The sequence below is a fragment of the Thamnophis elegans genome, chromosome 3 (assembly GCF_009769535.1).
Source record: "Thamnophis elegans isolate rThaEle1 chromosome 3, rThaEle1.pri, whole genome shotgun sequence".
In the NCBI taxonomy this organism is placed as follows: Eukaryota; Metazoa; Chordata; class Lepidosauria; order Squamata; family Colubridae; genus Thamnophis; species Thamnophis elegans.
In genome coordinates, this window is record NC_045543.1 from 122,967,494 (window position 1) to 122,989,933 (window position 22,440).

Consider the following 22,440-nt stretch of genomic DNA (forward strand, 5'->3'; position numbering starts at 1 on the left):
CCTAATCCCATTCTAATAATAGGTTAAAGTTGTGCATGAACGAAGTTATACATATATAATTAGTGGATTTGTGTTAGTAAAAGAATAGAATAATGCCTTTCTTGCCATAAATCTGTAAATATAATTCAGCTTTTCAAAATTGTAACACAGGTATCTTTTCATATTGATGCAGAAAGATATGCAATATCTTTCTATATTTAAAAACATCAGTAATAGTGGTTGCTGAGGCTATTGTTTTGATGCAGTGGTAAACAGTCAAGGTGATGGCCATAACTGCACAATCAATGGACCAAGACAGTTTTGTATGTTTTCAATGCTCATACAAAAGGGGGTGGAGCTTCAACCAGCAGATTTTAAATGTGCTTTGCATATTTATGTATTACTTAGTACAGGCATAGAAATCTGAATCTGTATCTATCTATGGAAAATATTCACATGACAAGCATTTCAATGAGACTAGGAATTACTGATGAGTTTCACTGTCTCTAACCAAAATGCTTCACTTCCTTCAAGATTAGCATCAGGAAGGCTAAGAATCAGGAAGAATAAAAATTGCTATAATTTCTCAAACAAAAGCTATTACGTAAGCTTTTGTACTTAGACAAGCGCAATATAGAATGCGTATATACCGTACATCTAGAATGCTGGCACCATTTTCTTGAACAAGTAAAACTGCAGCACTTGTTCATTTGTCCTAATATGATTCCTACTTCATACATTCCATATTCATGTTATTTTGTTGAGGGAAATTAAAAACAAGACAGAGTCTTTTCTCCTTATTCATCTGCCCCTCCTTGAAGACTGATTCTTCAGCTGTCAGATAGCACTTTTTAAAATTCAATTTTTAAAAAACACATTTCAGAAATAAAGACAATGGAAGCTGATGAGCAGCAGAAATGTTTGAGAAAGTACCTCAATACTCATACCTGAAACGTAGTTAATCAAGTATTTCTGAATGTGATTAAAAATGGAATGTCACAAACACAGTTTCCTTTCAAAGGTACCAACTGCAGTTTGAGCAAAGGGACTTGCCTCATTTCCCAGAACTCTAAAACCTGCTGGAGACTACTCTGTTGTGATCTCCTTGCAGGGAGCAGCTGTTTGGAGCACTTGTGACTGATCTCAAGTCCCCTCCTTGTTCACAGAGGAATTACAAATAGCCAGTCTATTCACTGGCTCTTCATTCCACTGTGGTCATTAGGTCTGCTTTTCCACAGAGCCATTTTCAGTTAGCTATTTCTTTCTCTGGAAGTGAAGATCACCTGAAAATTTCAGAGCAGTTGGCCAGGTGTAGATGTAAACAAACAAACCTAAAATTCATACAATGGCATTCTGTTAACAAACTTCATAGATTCAATTAACAGGAGTCAATCTTAACTTGAGAAAGTCTTCACATTTTTTATGATCAACATAAAATTACATGTTTTGGTCAACATGTAGAAAGTTACCTTGATTGTACATAATTAGCTTTGTATTTTTTTCTAGAATTTCACCAATTAATTTTAAAATGCTGGAATAAAAACATAAGTGTTTACTTCCCTTAAATTTTTTTTAAAATAAAAGAAGATTCAATTAAAAAAAAAAATACAAAAATATATATTTGGGCCCAGGCTACCAATCCTCCATGCCTGTGTTCTGTAAAGTTGCTACTGAAACTTCAAGCAGACTGGAACAACTTCAATGTATGGTGTGAACTTTTTCTCCAACTATATGCAGATGTACTTCTGTACAGTATCAAGCCAAAAGAATAGCATTTTCTAAATTTGGAACCAATTTAAATATGCCATATCTATGCAGTAGAGAAATATCTAGATGTCATTCCTCAACCGAGTTGAATTGGATGTACTATTCAGTAAGTTCTTTTTAAAAGCTTTTTGTCTAGCAGTAGATTAACAGCCCAGTATAAACAAACTTGTAGGGCTGCAATTAGATTGATTTACTAAAATCTGGAGAATGAATCAGGTTCCAGAACATATTCAAAAAGCATTCTAGCAATACAGAAATAGGTTGATTCTAAAGACTTCTCCCAGCCACCACTAAAATAAGACGGCAGCAAAAGAAAGTCATCCAGCAGGGATGACAAACTCAAGTCCTGGGGGCTGGATCCGGCCCACGGGGTACTTAGATCTGGCCCTTGGTGCCTCTGCCAATGAAAACGGAGTTCGAGAGGGCTGCCTGTGGCCCTCCCGAGCTCAGTTTTCACTGGCAGAGGGTGCAAGAGGCTGTTACTAGTGCTCAGGAGCCCGTTTTTGCTGGCTGACTGCTTGGGCCACCACAGGCGCACCTGACATGAGTGATGTCGAGTTAGCCACACCCACCGTGGCCCACCAAATTCAAACACAACCCTGATGCGATGAAATCAAGTTTGACACCCCTGTGATAGAGGGTATGTAAGTTGAGTAAAATACATTTCCCAGCATCTCTTTGTGTTAAGGCCTCAATTAACATTTTCACACAGTGGGTTCTTTAACTGCTCTAAAGAATAGGAATCATGAGCACAAAATGTGTTAATATACATGTATTTTTTTCTAACCAACAAATAATTTCACTGAACAGTAATGCTTCCTGGCATTAGCAAGTTTCAAGTGACAATGTGGGCCCATGTTTAGAAACAAACAAATCAACTGCCAGAAAAATCTTCCAAACAACAGACACATGCATGCAAGCATTACTCTTTGAACCTTTAGTCATATCCCACTGATATAATTCAGTATCCTTTTATTAGATAAATGGTCCAAGTTTCTATCCAAAGATGTATTACACAGAAAGATTTTATGCTGACATATTAAGAAAGTAAATACAGCAATGCTGCATTGTTGCTTGTGTACTTAATATTCTGGTAAAAATAATAAATAGTATTTTTAATCAACACGGAATCTAAAATGATTTTAAATTTTGTTGTTGCTTTACCAACATTTACCATAATATCTAGTGTGCAAGTTATATAACTAGTTATTTTTGAGTCATTATGAGGTTTGAAATCAAGCCCTGTCAGAGGTGCCAACTTCATTCAATCATAAAAATGTCATTTACTAGAAAAAAAAAAAGAAAAATGCTAAAGGCACAAAATCGCATAGCTGCTCTAATAGGAAGTTGTAAACAGAGAATTGGCTGAATTTAAGAAATTCAAACCAAGGAGAATTTTTAAAAGGCATATGAAGTGGGCATTAGCCCACTTCCTTAAAGACCCCAACATGTTGAGGTCTATAGCATATGCACTAAAATACCATATTTCAAAAAAGCAATAAGGCAAATAGTATAATCATTATTTCAAAAGACATTATGATGGTAGTGTAGGCATTTTGGGTATAATTTAGTTACAATGTATAGTATAGTCTCTGCTATGTATGCATAATTATTTTCTCCTTATGCAATTATTAGGTTCTGGAATTCAGAACAATTACAAAAAAAGAGTTTTGCAAAACACCCTGAGAGGTGTTAAAGGTCATTAGAGCAGCATTTGCCTCTGTGGTTGATTCCATCTGCAATCCAAGAAATAGCCACCATGTAAAGTTTATTTAATTAAGCAACATTAAACGTTGTCATATTTGTGAAGAGCTTCTTCTAACTTTTGGGTCACTTTTTGGAAAAAAATTATTTGCTGTTGTAAGAAATGCTGCATTTGTGATTTGAAGTCCCTGACTCGAATTCTATGGAAATGGTGAATCTCTGCCAAAGTGGCAAATGAAATAATGTTACAACGATCCTGAATGCCATCAGCCTTCTGGATTTCCATTTTTCCTTCTTCTACGTGCCGCTTACTTTCCTTCACTTTGGTAAGGGCTCCTGCACGTTGAATAAAAAAGAAGAAAAACAAAACAATTATTGAAAGATGAAAAATATATTAAAAGATATTACTAATTTCTACATAAATTATAAATGGTTACAGTACTATATGAAATAGACACTGTAGGTATAAATCTTGTTATTTTGAATATTATAACCTATGTCTGATTTTTTTTTGACTAAACAAAAACCAGAACAATTCAGCAATTCAAACATCTGTTTTGCCTTGAATTTAAGACATGCTTGAATTAAAATAGCTTTTGTCTTTCAAAATAGTAGGTAAATGTTGTGGCTTTCAATCTAAGATATTCTGTCTCCACATTCTGTAATGTTTTATCTGTATTTAAGAATAGGGAACAAAAAGTGAACAAAATATCACCCAAACTTGTTTATTAATCAAATAATTTTTTTCCCCACTGAGAACATTTGGTATTGCTAGAGATATTATGAACCACTCCCTGGAATTTTCTTGTTTGCTTATACAGACTTCAAGCCAACAACTTTTGTCTTCACACACTCATTTGAATTAAATAAAATCAAATTCGAAGAACCATTTAGAACAGAGGTGTCCAACCTTTAAGACTTGTGGACCTCAACTCCCAGAATTCCCCATCCAGCTGGTTGAAAATCACATTATAATTGCTCAATAGTCTGAAACATATAACCATGCTTTGAATATGTTTTCATAGTTCTGTTAATTTTATTTTGTAAATCTTTCAGATAAGCCATTAAAAATGTTAAGTGTTACACTACATCTCCAAATTCAGAAAGACATACAGATCAAACATTTGTCCCAGCTTCTCTCAATCTATTTTTTTTTAAACAGTGGCCATAAACATCCCAACATAAATGAACAGCGGGCCCATGATGTCTCTTTCCCTCTGGAGTCTATTGTTACAGATTAAGGCATGCTGGAATTGCAAGAAAGGCAACTCTGAAAGGTAACCCTGGAATCAATGACTCCACAAACCAGCTTTATGTTAAAGCCATTTTAATATTAACTAGCCATAATGAGATTTTAATTACTAGTTCCAAGCAAGGTCATCTTACCTACTGGATTAAAAAAAGATGCAGCTACCACTAAATTAAGCCAAAGTGTCTCCTGAGTTTTACAAGTAGAATATGTGAGTGTTGTATGGAACAAGTCAGCTTGTTGGAGCAGCTGCTTTAAACTTTTTAAAACTTTCCAAGAGAATTTGCTGAAGAAGCTCTTTCAAATTACTGTGGAATCTCTTTCATAGAGTCTGTTCATAAAAGTACTGTGAGTTATAGTGGTTGCCAAATTTCAAGGAACCATTATTCTGAATTCATAACTGACATGCAAGTTTCTAAATAGCATCAAGATTTCCAAGACTCCTAGGACTCAATTGTAAAATCCATGACTTACCCTACAGTAGGTGGTACTATAAAAGTAACAGTCGAGTGAGCTGATTGTTTCTGGAAGTGTCCTAAGTTTGTAAAATATTTACTACAAGTGCTGGTAGGAAGGGATGAACTGGTTAGATATTATTTTCACATTCTCTATATAGGTAGTCCCTGACTGTTGATCAAAACTATGATAGCCTTGAAAAAGTGACTTACAATTCATCCTCAAAATTACAAATTGCAACCAGCTATCATTTACAACAGTGGCAGCATCTTCTGATCATGGGATTGCAATCTGTGACCTCCCAGCTGGCATCTGACAAGAAAAATCAATTGGGGAAGCCAATTCACTTAATGATTGTTTGACACATTTAATGACCACATAGCTTCAGAACAACAGTAATTAGTTTAATGACTGTGGTAAAAATGGTTGTAAAACTGGATCCAGTCACGTGATGACTTGTTTAAGCTGTATCACTTAGCGACTGAAATGCTGGTTGCAATTGTGGTTGTAAGCTAAGGACTACCTGCACTTTGTTTTAAAAGGGTATAGAATCATATCTTCAAAAATGGGTATCATAAAGACTCCTATTGGTGAAGGAGGGTCGGGAGAAGGTTCCACAATGCACGCACCACAGCTCCCTAGACAACAGAAGCTGTAACAGGCCCACTCTGCTGGAACCAGGACGACTAAAGACTGTTGTCACATTTACCTTAGAAATCTACCTTCAAAATATGAAGCTACGGGAACCACACAGAGACCAACTAGTCTAAGTCAAAAATCACAGAGGAGTACAGGCTACAAGGCAATAAACCAAAACAAAAACTTTACCTGTCCTTTCTTAATGACCTTCCATTTATTATTCATTTATTTAAGTTTATGTGCCATTTATCTTCCCAATTAGGGGAATCTCTACAGATCATAAAAGAATAAACAGAAAAATAATTAAGATATTAGAACTATGCAAATTCAAAATTCAAAACTAAACGAAAAAACAAACCAGGCCCAAGATACAGATGGCATGGAAAGGAAGTGTTATCCTGTCAACCACATCCAGCAGTGAGTGTCCCCCCACTCCTCAGGACACCAAACCAACCGGAAGAACTAAATTGTACTATCCTTTGAGACCAAAAGGGTGAGAACAGTTCTCATCTATGGTGGCAGTGTTCCCCAGGGCTGGGGTCACAGCAGAGAAGGCTCTTCTCCTTGACTCTACCCGCTGAAATTTCTTAGCAGACGGAGTCCATAGCTAGCCTTTTTCACTGGCCTAGTTCTATTGGGGTGAAATGGCTCCTCAGATATCCCGCACCCCTGCATTCCCCTTCCTTGTTGCAAGTAATGTTCTGTCTTGACTAATTCAGTAAATATTATTCTTAACAGTACTACTCTTTCCAGAAAAGTAAAGCTAACGTCTTATAGTTAGTTTATCAGTGTGTAGCTGATAAGAGTTTTCAGACCCAGATAAGGTTAGCATTGCATTGCTATAGAACAGTGACAGTGAACCTTTTCGGCACCAAGCATGCATGCATGCACTTTGCGTGCACTCGTTGGGGACTCGCTCCAGAAGACATGTTGCCAAGTGGACATGTGCATGCTGGGAAATGAATTATCAGTTTCTGGTGCGCGCATGCACACCAGCCAGCTTGCTTTCCGGTTACTGGTGTACATGTGCGCACGACGATCAGCTGGCTGCTGCACATGCGCACAACGGAAACCAGAAGACCAGCTCTTCTTGTTTCCAGCACTGCTGCACATGCCAAAAACACCTGATCATCGTCCGTGTTTGCGTGTCAGAAACCCAGAAGAGGAACGGGCAACACTGTGTCACAGCTATAGAAGCTTAATACTAATTGTTAGTGTTATGATAAATTTATAACAATTTTTTTGAATTACTTTCTTTTCTTAAAAAGAATGTTTACATTAACTTTTTAGTATGGTTCAAGATGGTATACAATCTCAGTTTCAATGGTTATAGCTTGCAAAGTCCAACTTTTTGTTCTACAGTACAAACTCCACAATCCCATCAAAAACATATTGCACCATTCAAGAGCAGAAACTGATACAGATCCGTATCTAGTTCACACATTTGGTTTTGACAGTTACAATAATACTGAGACAAATCACAAGGCACAGGTAGATGCTATAAGTTTCTGAGAGGAGCAGATCCATCAGTGAGTGAACTGAATTGGATTCCACACAGTTATTGTTCTTTTTCTGCACTCGGACTCCAAAGTTATTGAATATTAATCTCCTGAAAAAATCCCTTTCCCTAAATTTCAGAAAAACAAAAAATAGTACATATACACAGAGGGCATCAAGATATGAATTCATTTTAACTGAATTTAATGCATTTAATATCTTTTCTGGAAGCAATAGCTTAAAATTCTGTATCATGGAACAGATTTGATGAAAGTATGCAAATTTTATCTTTTACAATTATAAACATGTGCTTTAGTGTTTTATAAATAACAAAATTGTTACAATAAATTTTCACCTGATCATTATTAAACAAATAAAACCAAATCAGGAAGACTACTAAGATGATATAAAGAAAGCCAAGTTCTATCATTGTAAACAATTATAGGAAGGATGGTTAGCCTGCAGAAGAAAGTATTGATAGAAGATATCAATAACAGTTGTCAGATAACTCCAAAAGTTTGCCATTAGGGGAAGTCATTGGGCTTACTTTCTGTTGCTCTTTTAGGCATAAATGGAACCAGGGAAATGATAAACAACAGATTCAGGTTAGCTGTTAGGCATATTTTTCTTGGATGCTAACACTGATAACATTTGTTACATTTCAACTCCTTGACACACTGCTATTATTCTGGAACAAATCTCCAAAATACTCTTTTCAGCATTCTTGCTTCAGTTTCAATCCAAATAATTTCATTCCTTTACCGTATGTATGCATAAGCAAACATATGCTTGATAAAAACGATACCATTTTCAAACATAGATATTCATCAAATAATCATCATTCTCATTCATCTTTGGATTTCCAATTGTACTCTCTAATTGTGTCCCCCCCATCCATTCATGTTGCCTAGCAAAATATTTTCCCTGCAACATTGCACTTAATTGGAATGTTTTGCACTCCATGTGTCTGCTTTTTCCAGGTAACAGTTGCCTCCAATAAGCATAACCTGATTCGGAACCATGAGCATAGAAAGGGAGATGTCAAAATCTGCAAAATAATTGATGTACAATTGTGATCCAAGTTCAGTCCTCTGCGTACATATTTATAAGTTCAAAGTACCCCCCCCAAAAAAAAGGGGCAGCCAGATTTATTTGGTAAATTTATGGCTGCCCATCTCATACCTACGACTCTGACAGGAGTCTAGATCATGATGCTGTTCCCACCAACTTCACACCACCTCACTATGTGGCTATTGCTGAATGGGGCATTCTTTATCTGACACAAATGTGAGACAAAACTAATGTTTCTCAACCATGGCAATTTGAAGACATGTAGACCTCAACTCTCAGAATGTTGGCTAGGGAATATCATCAAATTGCAGAAGCTGAGAAATAAAAATATAGACATATGATACCTCATTTTTGGAACAGGTTCATTGTTGGAAAAGTTTCAGTTAGTCTGAATATTAATTCTCATTTTTGTTAGTGTAAACAGAATACTAAAACCAGATTTTAATCAACTTCAGTCATCAACTTGACTGAATTGGTATGTACAAGTATAAACTACCAAAATAAAATAAATCAGGGGTGGGCATTATAAATTCATCTTCATTCCCCCCTACTGCTTTTCCATTTTATAAAAAATGTAATCAAGACATTGATTATAAAAACAAATTCTAGATTTATATCTATATCATATTGCATGTCTTTTTCAGCAGGCATACAAAATATCTTTAACTGACATTATTTTAAAAAAATCTTTAGCTTACTTATATTGCGATCACAATTAAGTGCATTGTGAATCAACTGCTGGCAACATGAAACTCTCAGGTAGTTTGTGCAATTTCCTTTAATGCTTCTGGAATGTAGTCTGGTCCTGGCTGGCCTTTTAAATTGACTAACAGAATGACCCAATTCATACCTTCCTCTAATCATGTCCCAGCCACCTCTGCAAATGAACAAGACTCATTCTCAACTGGCCAGGTAAACTTTTGAGAATAACTGCCCCACAAATGATTCTTTGTCTGTCTCTACAAGTAGTCCCCGACTTACATTTCATTTAGTGATTGTTCAAAGTTACAACGGTACTGAAAAAAGTGATTTATGACTGTTTTTCATTCTTACGACCATTGTAGAGTCCACATTCCACATGGTCTCTTGATCAAAATTTGGATGCTTTGCACCTGGCTCATATTTATGATAGTTGCATGATCACCTTTTGTGACCTTCTGACAAGCAAAGGCAATGGGAGGGCCAGATTGACTTATACAACCATGTAAGGTCGTAAAATAGGGCAAAATTCACTTAACAATTGTCTTGCTTAGGAACAGAAATTTTGGGCTCAATTGTGGTTTTAAGTCAAGAACTACCTGTATTCTACTCCCCACTGGACAGGGCACAGTGGTTAGAATGCATATTGCAGGCTAACTCTGCCCACAGCCAAGGGTTCAATCCTGACTGGCTCGTTGACTCAGACTTCCATCCTTCCAAAATTGGTAAAATGAGGATCCAGATTGTTGGGGGCAATATGCTGTAAAGCACTATGAAGCAGTATATAAGTCTAAATGCTCATCTAATAAGGCAAGATACATAAGATTCCATTTACAGATGAGGTCTAACTGGCATAGAAGAGTGTATCACTTTATCTAGAGTTAAGTAGACCAGTCTTCCAGCATAATATTTTATTTACTTTTATCATTGTATCTTGATTCTTTCTTCATTATTCTGCTTATATTCAATACATTTTATTGTTTGATTAAGATAGATTTTGTTGCAGTCTTAAGAATGTGTCTTCTTCTATGGCTAAGCTGTTTACCTGGATCTAATTTAATCTAAATGGAGTTATTTCTTCTGTAAGACTGCCAACTATTCTGCTTCAGAATTTCCTGACAGTCAAAAGTTTCTAATTTCACGATATTGTATCTGAACAAGGTTTAATGCAAAACTTTTGAACTCTGACAATGAAAAGTCTGAGTGAGTTTTGGATTGCCACTGAATGAACCTAAAGCAAAGTGGGAGGTAAACCACAGCTCTCAGTTCTCTCCCCACATTTCTTGGCTCTGGTTACAACAAAAACACAACAGGAATTGAATAGAGATACTAAATAACAGATATCTATTACTTTATATCATATAAGGGTGGTCAAAATATGAGGGAAATCTAGTGAAAATTCTGCTAAAATTATATGAGTCATGCAACCCAGAATGGCTGATTTTTGAAGGAGCACATGTGCTAATGCAACCTCCCAACTCTATTCACTTGCATTCAGAAAGAGCTGTTAAACAAATCAGGATATGATTATAAATGGTTCATTTAGTGTTAAAATGTGGATTAGGATCTCTATATTGATTTTTCCTAACAAGCCAACATTAATTATAGACTTTGTCTTTCTCTTAAGATTCTAGCATTTGGGGGAGTATTTTTAAATAGATGTAAATAGCCAAGGAGGGGTAGTCATCTGCTCCCATTGGCAAAAAAAAACCTACATGAAAAAAATTGGGTAGTAGGCAAAATTACACTTGTTTGCCAGAATGTTCAGCAAAAACAGTATGCAAAGTTTGGGGATGGCATGTATTATATCCTACCTTTTTATTGTTTTAAAATGGAAGTTCTCAAGTTTTCTCAAGACCCAAGGATTTTATAAATTATACAGAATAGCTTAATTAACTCTATAATCTTGTATATAGATAGCCTATTTGATATCAGTTGTATTTCCCTTAAGCACCAATTCTTTTTGGTTTTTATGGGATAAACAATGGTGCTACATATCCCTGAGCAATGGACAGCTTTGGTACCCTTTTACATCCTGGAGTCAAAGTGCTGACCTATCTTTCTAAGCACAGCAGATTCCAGCTTTGTAACTCAGCTTTGTGTCTCAGCCGAGAGACACAAAGGGCAGGAAAAAGTATAGCCAATGGTATAGATAGAGATGAGGCAGTATGTACTGCTTAGAACAAGAATATAATCTTATCATGAAAGGTTCAGGAGTCCAAAGTTTCATATTTGGACAGGAATGGAAAACATATCTACCACCTTATGCATATGATTCTTCCATTGTTATTGCTTCAGAACAATTACTTTGTTCAATCACAATTTTCCCTTTACTTCTTTCCAGCATTCAAAGATTTTCCAGAAAGACTGCAAAGGAGGGAAGGTAGGAAGGATAGGGAAAGAGAGAAAGAGAGAGGGAGAGAAGGAAGAAATACAAAATTTAGCTGTTGCTAGAAATAGCTAAGCAATAATAGTTTTATTTACATACTGTACATACGTCTTTTGAATCACAATCTCATGTTAAAATTAAAATCTAAATACAACAACAATAATAAAGTATAATAAAACAAAAAAGAACATTAACTTAAAGTTGGAGAGCTTACATTCTGCCAATAAAAGTTTTTATTGCGTGGAACAGATAGAAAGGTATGTGTTAGCTGAACTCTTTAGGAAGAGTTTTCAATGCTAATGTGCTACTAAACAAATGTATATTCTTTATGATAGCTCATTGTCCTCATATCAGAAGGTAAAGAGGACACCCTTCATAGAAAATTTCAATTTGGAGGACTTGTATATGGAAACAAGCAGTCATTCAAGAACCACTGATAGCCAAGGTATGGTAAAAGTTTAACACTAATTTACTAGCTTCTTAGTCTCTCTCTTGTTCTTAGTAGTGGTTGTAACTCAGCGGTTCCCAACAGTTCTGGTTTTGTGGACTGGCGGCGGTGGGAGGGGAGAGGCCATAGTTCTGTGCAAAAAATGGGCTCACGCATGAGTGTGCGCAGCTCTATTTGCGCAAGTGGCAGGTGCACATACCCACCGCCCACACAAATGGAACTTTGCATGTGTGCATACCATTCACCCAGGTGGAGCTGCACATGTGAGCGTGCTTTCCCTCCGCTTGTATGGCCCAGTTCCACACCCCTGTGGCCTGAGGGTTGAGGACCCATGGTAATAATACATATACATATACAGTACATAAAACTAATTCAAAACCAGCACTTTGAACTGAACTGGAAAGACTAGCAAATACAAAAACCAAGATCTAATTAGTAATCTATCTGCAGACCTCAAGCGGTTGTCAAAGTTAATCCTACATTAGAATAAAGTGGTGAAAGCATGAGTAACTGAGGCTGGGGAATCTCTGAATAGAGAAGCTAGTAAAAGATATTCCATCTGAAAGCAGATGAACAGCATTGGTGAAGACTGATTGGATTTGCTACCTCCAAGATAAAGTAGAAATGAATAACTTTATCTTTATAATACTTTGTGAACATGTTTGACTTCTGAGGGTTTTGTTCATAAGATAAGCTGTTAAACTTGCTTGGTAGCCCAATGGGATGCATATATGCTGGAAACGAACTGAAAATATGCTGACCTAACTATGAATAGGCTCAATTATGAATTGTTACTTTTTCCTGTCATTCATGCTCTTCAATTTTACTACTTGCTTCATTCCTTACAACTCATTAAAATCAGAGACTGACTGAGCTCTGCATAGACAGCAGCACTAGCATTAATAATAGTAAATACTCTGCCCTAACTTTACATTATCCTTTATAAATTGCTTTTATTAAACTTGTGTAGTCCTTGTATCATGCTTGGACACGATATGTGGAAATAAATAATTAGGAAAAGTTGAAGGAAAAAGAGGAATCAAATGACTGGTGATTGACAAGGTGACGGATTCAGTTATGACAGCAGTGAATATACCACAAAAGGGTTAAAAGGTCAGTTTGAAGGTTAATTATTCTGGAAACTATCTAGGTCAGTAATGGCGAAACTTTTTGGCACCGAGTGCCCAAACCGGAATGCGTGTGCGTGCATATGCATGTGCGCACCAGAAACCCAAAGACCAGTTGCCCGGTGCGCATGCATGCAGTACTGTCAAGTACTGTCAATGAGTACTGTCAAGTCAGTATTGACTACCTAGATCTGTGATGGCGAACCTATGGCATGTGTCCCAGAGGTGACACACAGAGTCCTCTCTGTGGGCCCGCACGCTGTCACCAGCTGGTCTTTGGGTTTCCAGTGCATGCATGCACACTGGCTAGCTGGTCTTTGGGTTTCCAGCACTCCAACATGTGCAGAGACCAATTGGACATCATGCATGCGTGTGCTGGAAACCAGAAGAGAGAGGACTCATTCAGTAATCCATCTTTTGCTGGGTAGAACAACTGTCCTCTGTACTTGCCTTACAATCCCACTAAAGTTCTTGCTTTATGGTTACAAAGACCGAGAAACACATTGAAATTTGAATTAAAAGAATTACAAATGCACTTTTACAAGATTTGCAAACTTTTCTTTTCTCCCAGAAAGTGTAGCCTAACAAACAATACTTGCAGTGTTATGGGTAAGTTTACTAAAGGAAAGTCAACAGTCTTCAAGTCTACATAGTAATATGAATTATGATGTCCTGTCTTCAAGTCCAGCACTTTATTGACTAAAAACATCACTGCAGAAACTATAAAGAATATTACAGACTTTAAAATATAATTAACAAAACACAAATTTTGGAATATCTCAAATCATTATAGCCTCAATAAAAGTAGTCTTCATTTAGCGACTGCTTCTGATAGCAACCATTCCAGTTATGACAGTGTTGACAAAGTAACTTTGTCCCTGATATCCACATTTGCAACCTTTGCAGGTCTTTAAAGTAAGAGAAAGCTGAAGTAAAATGATAAAATTGTGACGGTTTGCATTGTGACAACATCATTTAAGATGTAAATTGCTGATTCCCATTGTGGTCACTAAATGAGGAATACAAGTACTGATAAACTTTTATAAAAGCAGATGCTATGTGTGGATATGAGCAAAACACTGAAATGTTCTTCAGCATTTAGATCACATCAGCTTAGTTTGCCATTAAGAGGCAAAAGTATCCAATCATAATTGTCCATGGATGAAACAAGATGATGTAGTCATGCAGATTATGAACTATGGTGCTGGAGAAGATTCCTGCGAGTCCCTTGGATGCAAGGTGATCGAACTGGTCAGTCCTAGAGATCAACCCTGACTGTTCTTTAGAAGGCCAGATCCTGAAGATGAAACTCAAATACTGTATATACTCGAGTATAAGCCTAGTTTTTCAGCCCATTTTTTGGGCTGAAAAAAGCCGCCTCGGCTTATACTCGAGTCAGTGAAAAATTTGCCCGAAATGGAGGAGAAAAAGGGGCGGGGCCATGCCGCTGGGTGACACTCGTGAATGGCCCAGTGCCCCTGTGAGTTTCCCCTCCCTCTGTGTCAGTTTGCCGCGCAGCGCGCACCGCACCATCCCCCCTCCTCACGTTCTAATGTAATGCAGGGCTGTCTTACGATTCCCCTTCCTCCCCCTCCTGCCGCTCTGCAACGATGTCCCACCTCCTCCTTGTTATGGCAAGCAGCCACATAGCGATGTCCCACCTCCTCTGGTACAGTGATCCAATGATAGGAATCACTGTGCCGTGTGTCATAGGAGGCGGGACATCGCTCCCGCGGCTGCACGGGACATCATCATCACAGCGGGACATCAGCATCATGAGGTGAGTGAAGTATTTCATTGAATACACCGCTAGTTTACTGTTTTTCTTTGAAATAAATATTCAAAAACATTATTGGTATCTATTTTTATTTTTGAAATTTACCGGTAGCTGCTGCATTTCCCACCCTAGGCTTATACTCGAGTCAATAACTTTTCCAGTTTTTTGTGGTAAAATTAGGTGCCTCGGCTTATATTCGGGTCGGCCTATACTCGAGTATATACGGTACTTTGGCCACCTAATGAGAAGGAAGGACTTACTGGAGAAGAGCCTCATGCTGGGAAAGATTGAGGGCAAAAGAAGGGACGACAGAGAATGAGGTGGCTGGATGGAGTCACCAAAAGCATAGGCGTGAGCTTAAATGGACTCCAGAGGATGGTAGAGGAAACGAAGGCCTGGAGGAACGTTGCCCATGGGGTCGCTATGGGCCAAACACACTTCACAACTAACAAGCCGTGCAAAGGCCACAACTTATGTAGTTGCAGCAACCATCCTGATGCAACTACACAAGAGCGGCACTTGTATATTTACATCATTGTACACTTATCACTTTGGTATCATCATACTTCATTGCTGAAACTGCTGTGCCCAATGCATACTAGTCCATCTCCAACTCCCTAAATTTCTGTGTGTTTCTGATGGCTTGTTCTTGTTTTTGCTAATCTACTTGAGACTGAAAAAGCAGGTACAGAATATGGGCTGCAGGCTGTCTGTTTAGCTCTACAAGATACAATTTGTGAAATTCTAATCAAGTGACCTCTGTCTTGAGATGTCAAGGGTTGGGATGGTTTTTGTGGGTTTTATCCTTGTAAGTCGCCTGGAATCACTGAGAGTGAGTTGAGCAGTCATATATAAATATTTTTTTTGTTTAAAATTAAGTAAATAAAAAAATTCTACAAAGGGTTATATATAGACATAGTTTTTATATGCATGCATAGAATGGTCAAGAACCCCCTTGACAACATTTCAATGGCAATTTTGAGATGTTAAAGAGATTAATCCCGGGCAATATGATTTTCCCAACATAGATTAATTATAATATGGGCTGATTTACGAGGCAAGTTTTCTAACAGTTGGAAATATCCATTATCGGTTTTTCTTTCAAAGAAACACTCATACCTCATTTGAATAGGATGTGACATGTTTATTTATCTAAGAAAATGTATATGGTTGCTCAGCTGACTCTTAGTGACTCCAGGCTACTTACAAAGATCAAAAACCACATATTAAAAAAATAACAATAAACTCCTAGGCCCCTGGTGACAGCACTCAATCAATCAAACAAGTCACTTGACAGGTTCCATCGCACTCAGGCCACAGGCATGTTGGCAAAACCAGGTCATCAGGGTTTTGTGAAGATGTCATGATGGGTCAATGTTTTTGGTCATATCAGAGCTGGGATTGTTTTCTTGCAGTGCACTGATGATGTTACCTAGTTTGAGTAATAAAGTGTCAGCAAGAAGACATGAAAAGAAAGCAACCCCAGAGAACACCAAGGACCCCTAATTGCAACTCTGAGCTACAATTATTCTGCTTTATGGGTCAATATTCCTCCACCCAAGGACATCCCAGTCCCAACTAGCAATTTAATCAATTATCAAGAGATTAGCACTGTCAGGTTATACAATGCTGAAATCTGTAGTTTGCACTTGTAATTTGAAGGTAGTTTACATGGTTAGGACACTGGGTTGACGATTAATAACCCTGTGTTTGAGACCCGAGTGCTACTGCATGATGTGGTGAGCTCCTGCCATTTGCTCCCACTCATCCTAACCTAGCAGTTCAAAAGCGTGTACTCACGGATAGACAGATAGGTACTACTTTGGTGTGCACATTAATAGGGGCATAAAAGGAGCCCCAACTGGGCATCCCCTGAACAACGGTGATGTTACTAGCTAATCCTTTCAACCCGGAAGCACCTTGGTGTTTCTAACAATGAATGCGAGCGACTTGCAATTAAAAAAAAAATCTTTAAAAATTGTTTTAGGTATATGCACCTACATATACATAGACACTCACATTACTGAAAATGCAAGTATATAGCCATATTTTGATGTTCTTCAAATAGTAATTGGTTGAACACCATTTTGTGCTATACTGCTGTAATGTAATAGTATTTAAACACTAATCACACTGGCACTGATTGAACAGGCCTTACCTTAAATTAGTCTGAAGAATAGCACTGAAATGTAATAGAGATCACATTACTTGATTAAAGCAAATATCCCTCACTTGGCTTATTCTGAAAATTCTTCAAGAAAGAAAAACTGAGGAAAGCAATTCAATTGCCTTTCTTGTTCTCTTGTCAGGATGCCACAAAAACCATGAGAATATCCAAACTGATGTCTAGGACAATGGCCTTTTATCAGTTTTATATTACAGAAATCAAGCAATCTCCTTGAAAAATCTATACTGATTCTAATTTTAAATCAGAATGATAATGATAACACTATCACTATCCATCTATCTATTCATCTAATCACAGTAGTCTTGCTATATTCATACATGAATAAGAGTTTCTAATGCTGAAATACTGTATTGTAATTGTACTTAAACTTGAAGTACTTAAGTGTTTAAACTATTATAAATGTCTCTTCATATTCCTCAGAGATCTTATTTCAACAGTCAGTCTAAGTATTCGCCATCTTTCTCTTCCTTCTCAATGTTTTGTTATATCAAGTGTTTCCATCTGCATGACAAAAAAATCACTTAAATCAAACCCAGTACCAGCCACAGATTCCCTTATCCTTTCCTACTTATTCAGGAATACATTAGCTGATTAAAACTAAAAAGAAAATCAGATACAAGTGTGACAAACATAGCATTATAAATGAAAATCAACTTTATAAATTCATCTGAACAAAGTTCTCATAGAAGAGTTCTTCATGACAAAACATTAGAATTCATGTAATTTTTCGCTATCATAACTTACCTAGAAACTAAACACAGAAATTGATCCTTGGGGAGGAAGAATACACAAAAACAGAAATACAATCATGAGCCAAGAAATATGGCTGAAATCCAAATTAAATATTCTTCCGCATTGACAAATTTAGATCAATGGAACTTACTACTTTCAATCATAATGGATTTATAATATACAGTACTCTGGATCCTATCCCAAAGAGAGTTACCCAGCTAATAAAAATAAGTAATTGATGAGCAATCAAGTCATATGTGGACTGAAATTGATTAAGATATTTGTGGCTCATTTTTCCTTCATAAAAATGTATGAAGACGTTACTCAATTGCTACAAAGTATATTAGAATTGTTAGATTTTCATGGAAAATCAAACAAAATATTTTAAAATAATAAGGTATTTGAGCTTCACGCTGCACATGTGAATTAAATTAGTAGACATCTACAGAAGTATTTTGTTTAAAGAAATATAACCTTTTAAAAGGTATCCTTACACATTTTTCTTCTGAATTTTAGTATTTTCTTGGAAAAGAAGCCAAAGTATATATACTATTGTAGATATTTTTATTGCTAAGGGAGGAACCTTTTTCTCTCCAAACCTAGAGAACTCCCCATCTACTCTGCCTATTCTGAATCTGGGCAAGCAAACAATAAGATCTACTCTTAGTCTCTTGCCATCATTCCACATGTGGTGTAATCATTCTCTGGCAATGTTATTGTTTTGCTGTGGTGGCAGACTCTAATGATAGGCATACAAAAGTACATACAAGAACACAACAGTTTATTTGCAAAATATGAGTTCTGATGCACTTTTGTATTTTCCCCAAAGTCAATCTGATCACTTGAGTCACTTATTCTGTTCTTGTAAACTGAGCATCCATGGTTGATGCTCAGAGCCCATGACTGCCTCAAATTACCCATACACACACACAAATTGGCATTTGCCCAGAATGGCTAAACAGCCTTGTTCTCAGTCTTGTACTTGAACAGAATAAAAACAGGAAGAGTCTGTGATTTGTGTCAAATACACAGGGTAGCAGCAGCCATGCTATGCTAATGAAGCTTGAGAAAGTGTGATTGTGTTTTCATGCATGAGTTGCAACTGTTAAATTTAAAAGAAAGAAATCATTTTAAAATTGGCAGTGAAAACTAAAGAATTTTAGGCAGAGAACTATCTTATATACAGGTCTGAGGTTAATGTTTGTATGAATGGGGCTGGTATGTCTCTCTTACTGTGGTTGTTTTCAGTTAGGGCTCTGTTTTTGTTTATGTTTTTAACTGTTTTTACTAAGTATCAGGTTTTGTAAACTAGCCAAAACTTACTGAAGGGTGGGTGGGGAGGTACAATGAACTTAATGAAATAAGAAAAATAAATGAAATGCAGGTAGATGAAGTATGGCTCTCAGATGTAAACACACAACTACTATTTCTCTTCTCTGTTCCCCAAGTCCCTTCTTTGTAAGAGATTTCATATTCGAAATACACTATAGTATAGTATTCGCTCACCCATCCACATAATCAGACTCAGTTGTGAGTGAATACTTTTGGCAATATAGTGTATATTTGCCAGTACTAACAAATATGCAGCTTCACATTTCAATGAATATAATGAGGAAAAGGGGCCAATAAGTATCTCTAGTCATATATATGCTGAGTTAATTGTGTTGTGATTGTTGATGGACACTATTAATTTTTGAGTGATTCATTAGGAGTTTTCTCAATTAAAGGATCCACAATTTTTGTCAAGAGCTGTCGATATAAGAGGTCTCATCTCCCTCCTTGCTAAAACCTGTAAGATAAAAGACAAAGGTTCTGCATGCCTTAAGCATCTGGAGCAGAGAAATATATATTGGGGGAGGATGGGGGGGGGGAGATTAGAAAATCACTCTCAATACATATGTGCATGCACACACACACAATATTATACCAGACCATTTATAGTAATTAAGATGGTAAATATTTCTATATTTTTGCAAGTGAAAAATGAATAAAAAGCTTGATGTAGTTGGCTCTAGTTATGATGACCCCATCCTCCATCCCATCCCATGGTTCTGTAAAAATCATCTGTGCTGCTAATAAAGTATATACTTTAATGAATTTAACGGAAGGTATTATGTTTAGTGGAGTTCAGGTCTAATTAAATATATGTAGGATTGCAATCTAAAATGTACATCATCTGAGGCAAAGATGAAGAAATTTATTCTCAACTTACAGATTCTTTTTTCTTTCTGTGTATCCCTGTACATATAAGCAGTGAAATCAAACGATCAGAAAATCTAGAAAACACAGCCTGTGTCAAAGCTTACAAGAATGAAATGGATAGAAATCTATGCCATAATAAAGCCATTACAGTTCAAAACACTTTTGTTTTTCTTAATAGATTGATGTGAATTACCCATCTGGGATGTTTTTATCAATAAGTAAAAAACATGACCTGAGGAAAGATTTGCGTCCATGACATCTACATCAATTTTTTTAAAGGCATAATTATACAGTTAACACTTTACATTACCTTTCTGGACATGGATTATGTCTGGGAAGTTGGCCAGATGTCCCTGATACAGAGCTAATAAATCCATCACTGGGTCCAGGTCCTGTCTGGGTTGGTCTGCAAATAGTTCACCAATAGCATCATAAGCTTCTCCAGTGAAGGCAATGGCCTGATTGAGGCCAACTGAAAAAGCCTGCTGGTCCATTTCAAAGGCTTGGCTGAGGCCCCTGAAGGAGTGTCCCACTTTCTGGTATTCCTTCTTGAACCCAGCAACCTGCTTGCGGGCAAACTCATTAACAGTCTGGTTCAACTGAATTGTGCTATCATCCATTTTTTTGGTGAAGCTTTTGAAGCCATCTACTTTGCTTTCCACCTCCTGCAGGTCCAGAGCAGCAGGGCCACCAGCAGGGACGCTGATGGTCAGGAAGAAGTTAGCGCCCACCATCTCGTCCTTCTCAGCTTTGCGCTTGCCTTGTTTCCAGGCCTTCTCATCCGTGCTGGGACAGGTGAGGAAATGCTGGAAGGCATCACACTGGGCCAAGACGGGATGGCTGCACATGTGGTCCATCCACCACGCTAAGCCTTTGCGGCGCTTGGAGATAAAGTCCTCCTCAAAACGGCCGGTGGCTTGTTTCTCCGGCAAGTGGGGTACGGAGATGACGGGGAACTTCTCTACCAGGCGGCCATAGAGCCAGTCAAAGTGCTTGTAGCGCCGGTTCACCTGCTGCCCTGTGTGGCTTGGCACCAGCTTGTAGGCAATGTAGCTCTTCATGCCCTTGAATTTGGTCTGCTTGGTGGGGTCTTCAATGGAGCACTGGAAAGGGTAAGGGTTTTCCTGCCACTCGGGCCCATAGGAGCCCAGCACCACGCACAGTTTGTCCCCGTCCTTCACGAAACCCGACGCCTCACCCAGCACAAAAGCTTCGCCTCCGGATTTCACGAAGGTGGAGAAACGGTTCAAGTTGCGGCTGACGGTGGCCGAGCTCTTGGCGGCGCCGCCGGCCGGGTGATGCAAGGGGCCCCCAGGCTGGCTGCTCCGGGAGCTCAGCGACAGATCGGACCGGGTGGAAAGGGAATACCTACTGGCAGAGCCTCCCGCCCCGCCGACTCCTATGGCCGCATTCTCGTAGTCCGGGTAAGAGCTGCCTAGGACTCCCGGCTCGTCCGCCACGGTAGAGCTGTCGTCCCAGTCATCGTCCCAATCGTCGTCGCTGCCTTGACTGGCTTGGTAAGAAGAGGAGCCGCCGCCGTAGGACCGCGCCGTCTGGAAGGAGGAGAAGCCCGACGAGGCGGCCGGCGGAGGCAGCTGGAAGGGCTCGGCGGCCGGCGGAGGCAGCTGATGATGCTGGGCTGCGACGGGCGGCGGGTTGAAGGCTGTCGCCGGCGCCGCCAAGGGCTCAAAGCCGCCGGACGGCACGTTCGCGTAGCGGGACGGGACGGGCGCGGGCGGCGGGAGCGCCGGCTCGGCTACCGGAGCTCGGATGACCTGCACGTAGGAGGCCGGGAAGAGGCCGCGGTCGCCCCGGCTGTTCACCCCCTCGAACCAGCCCTCAATCTCCTGGTCGCTGCACAGGCTCAGCACCTCGTGTTCGCGCAGCGAGATCTCGCCCGGGTTCTCCGACCTGAAGTCGTACAGCGCGCGGGCCCGCAGCAAAGCCATGGCCCCGCCGCCGCCGCCGCTCCGGTCGCCGCCCAGGCAAGGATGGAAGCCGAAGGGCCGCCTCACAGCGGCGCCAAATAGACGCAGCTCGCGCCCCCCGCCGGCCGGCCGGCCGGCCGCGCTGCCCGCCCCTCCGGCGAGCCAACGGCCGGTCCGCCTCCCTCTGCCGGGACGCCTCCTCCGCCTCACCTCGATACCCCGCTCCCTCTCTGCTGCTCCTCCGGAAAAGACGCGGGAAGGGCAGCCCTCTCCTTCGGCGGCCGCGCTCTCCAACCGAGCGCCGGAGTGCCGCTTCGAGGCGCCCAAGGAAGGGGCCGGGTCGGGGGACTATCCCACGTCGCCAGTTTCACTAATCCAGAGCCGAGAGAAAGGGGCGGGAAGCCGAGCCCAGAGCTGCCGCCCCCATCGATGGGACCGGAGCGGCGGCCCGAGACTTTGGGTTGGCTTCTTGTGGTGCGCCGCCTGCCCTCTGGCGTTCGGCGCGGGAGGGACGCCGCCTTGGAGCGAGGGAAAAGCCGCTGAAACTGCCTCAGGCGCTGAAAAAGGGAGTCTGGCTCCGGGGGCCCG

At 39.4% G+C, this 22,440-nt stretch overlaps 1 protein-coding gene across 1 annotated transcript; it reads right to left on the minus strand.

Moving 5' to 3' along the window:
• Positions 1-2,313: 2,313 nt before the first annotated feature.
• Positions 2,314-22,200, minus strand: SNX18 (sorting nexin 18). Its single transcript, XM_032214654.1, has 2 exons — positions 20,235-22,200; positions 2,314-3,786 (listed from the first exon to the last, which is right to left on the minus strand). The coding sequence occupies exons 1-2, from the start codon at positions 21,871-21,873 to the stop codon at positions 3,533-3,535; spliced, it is 1,893 nt and encodes a 630-aa protein (XP_032070545.1). The 5' UTR covers positions 21,874-22,200; the 3' UTR covers positions 2,314-3,532.
• Positions 22,201-22,440: the final 240 nt, after the last annotated feature.

Coding starts and splice junctions, on each gene's coding strand:
- SNX18 (XM_032214654.1), bottom strand. CDS start 21,873: ATGGCTTTGCTGCGGGCCCGCGCGCTGTACGACTTCAGGTCGGAGAAC. Junction 3,787..20,234: donor CATAATCCATGTCCAGAAAG/GTAATGTAAAGT, acceptor TTCAACGTGCAG/GAGCCCTTACCAAAGTGAAG.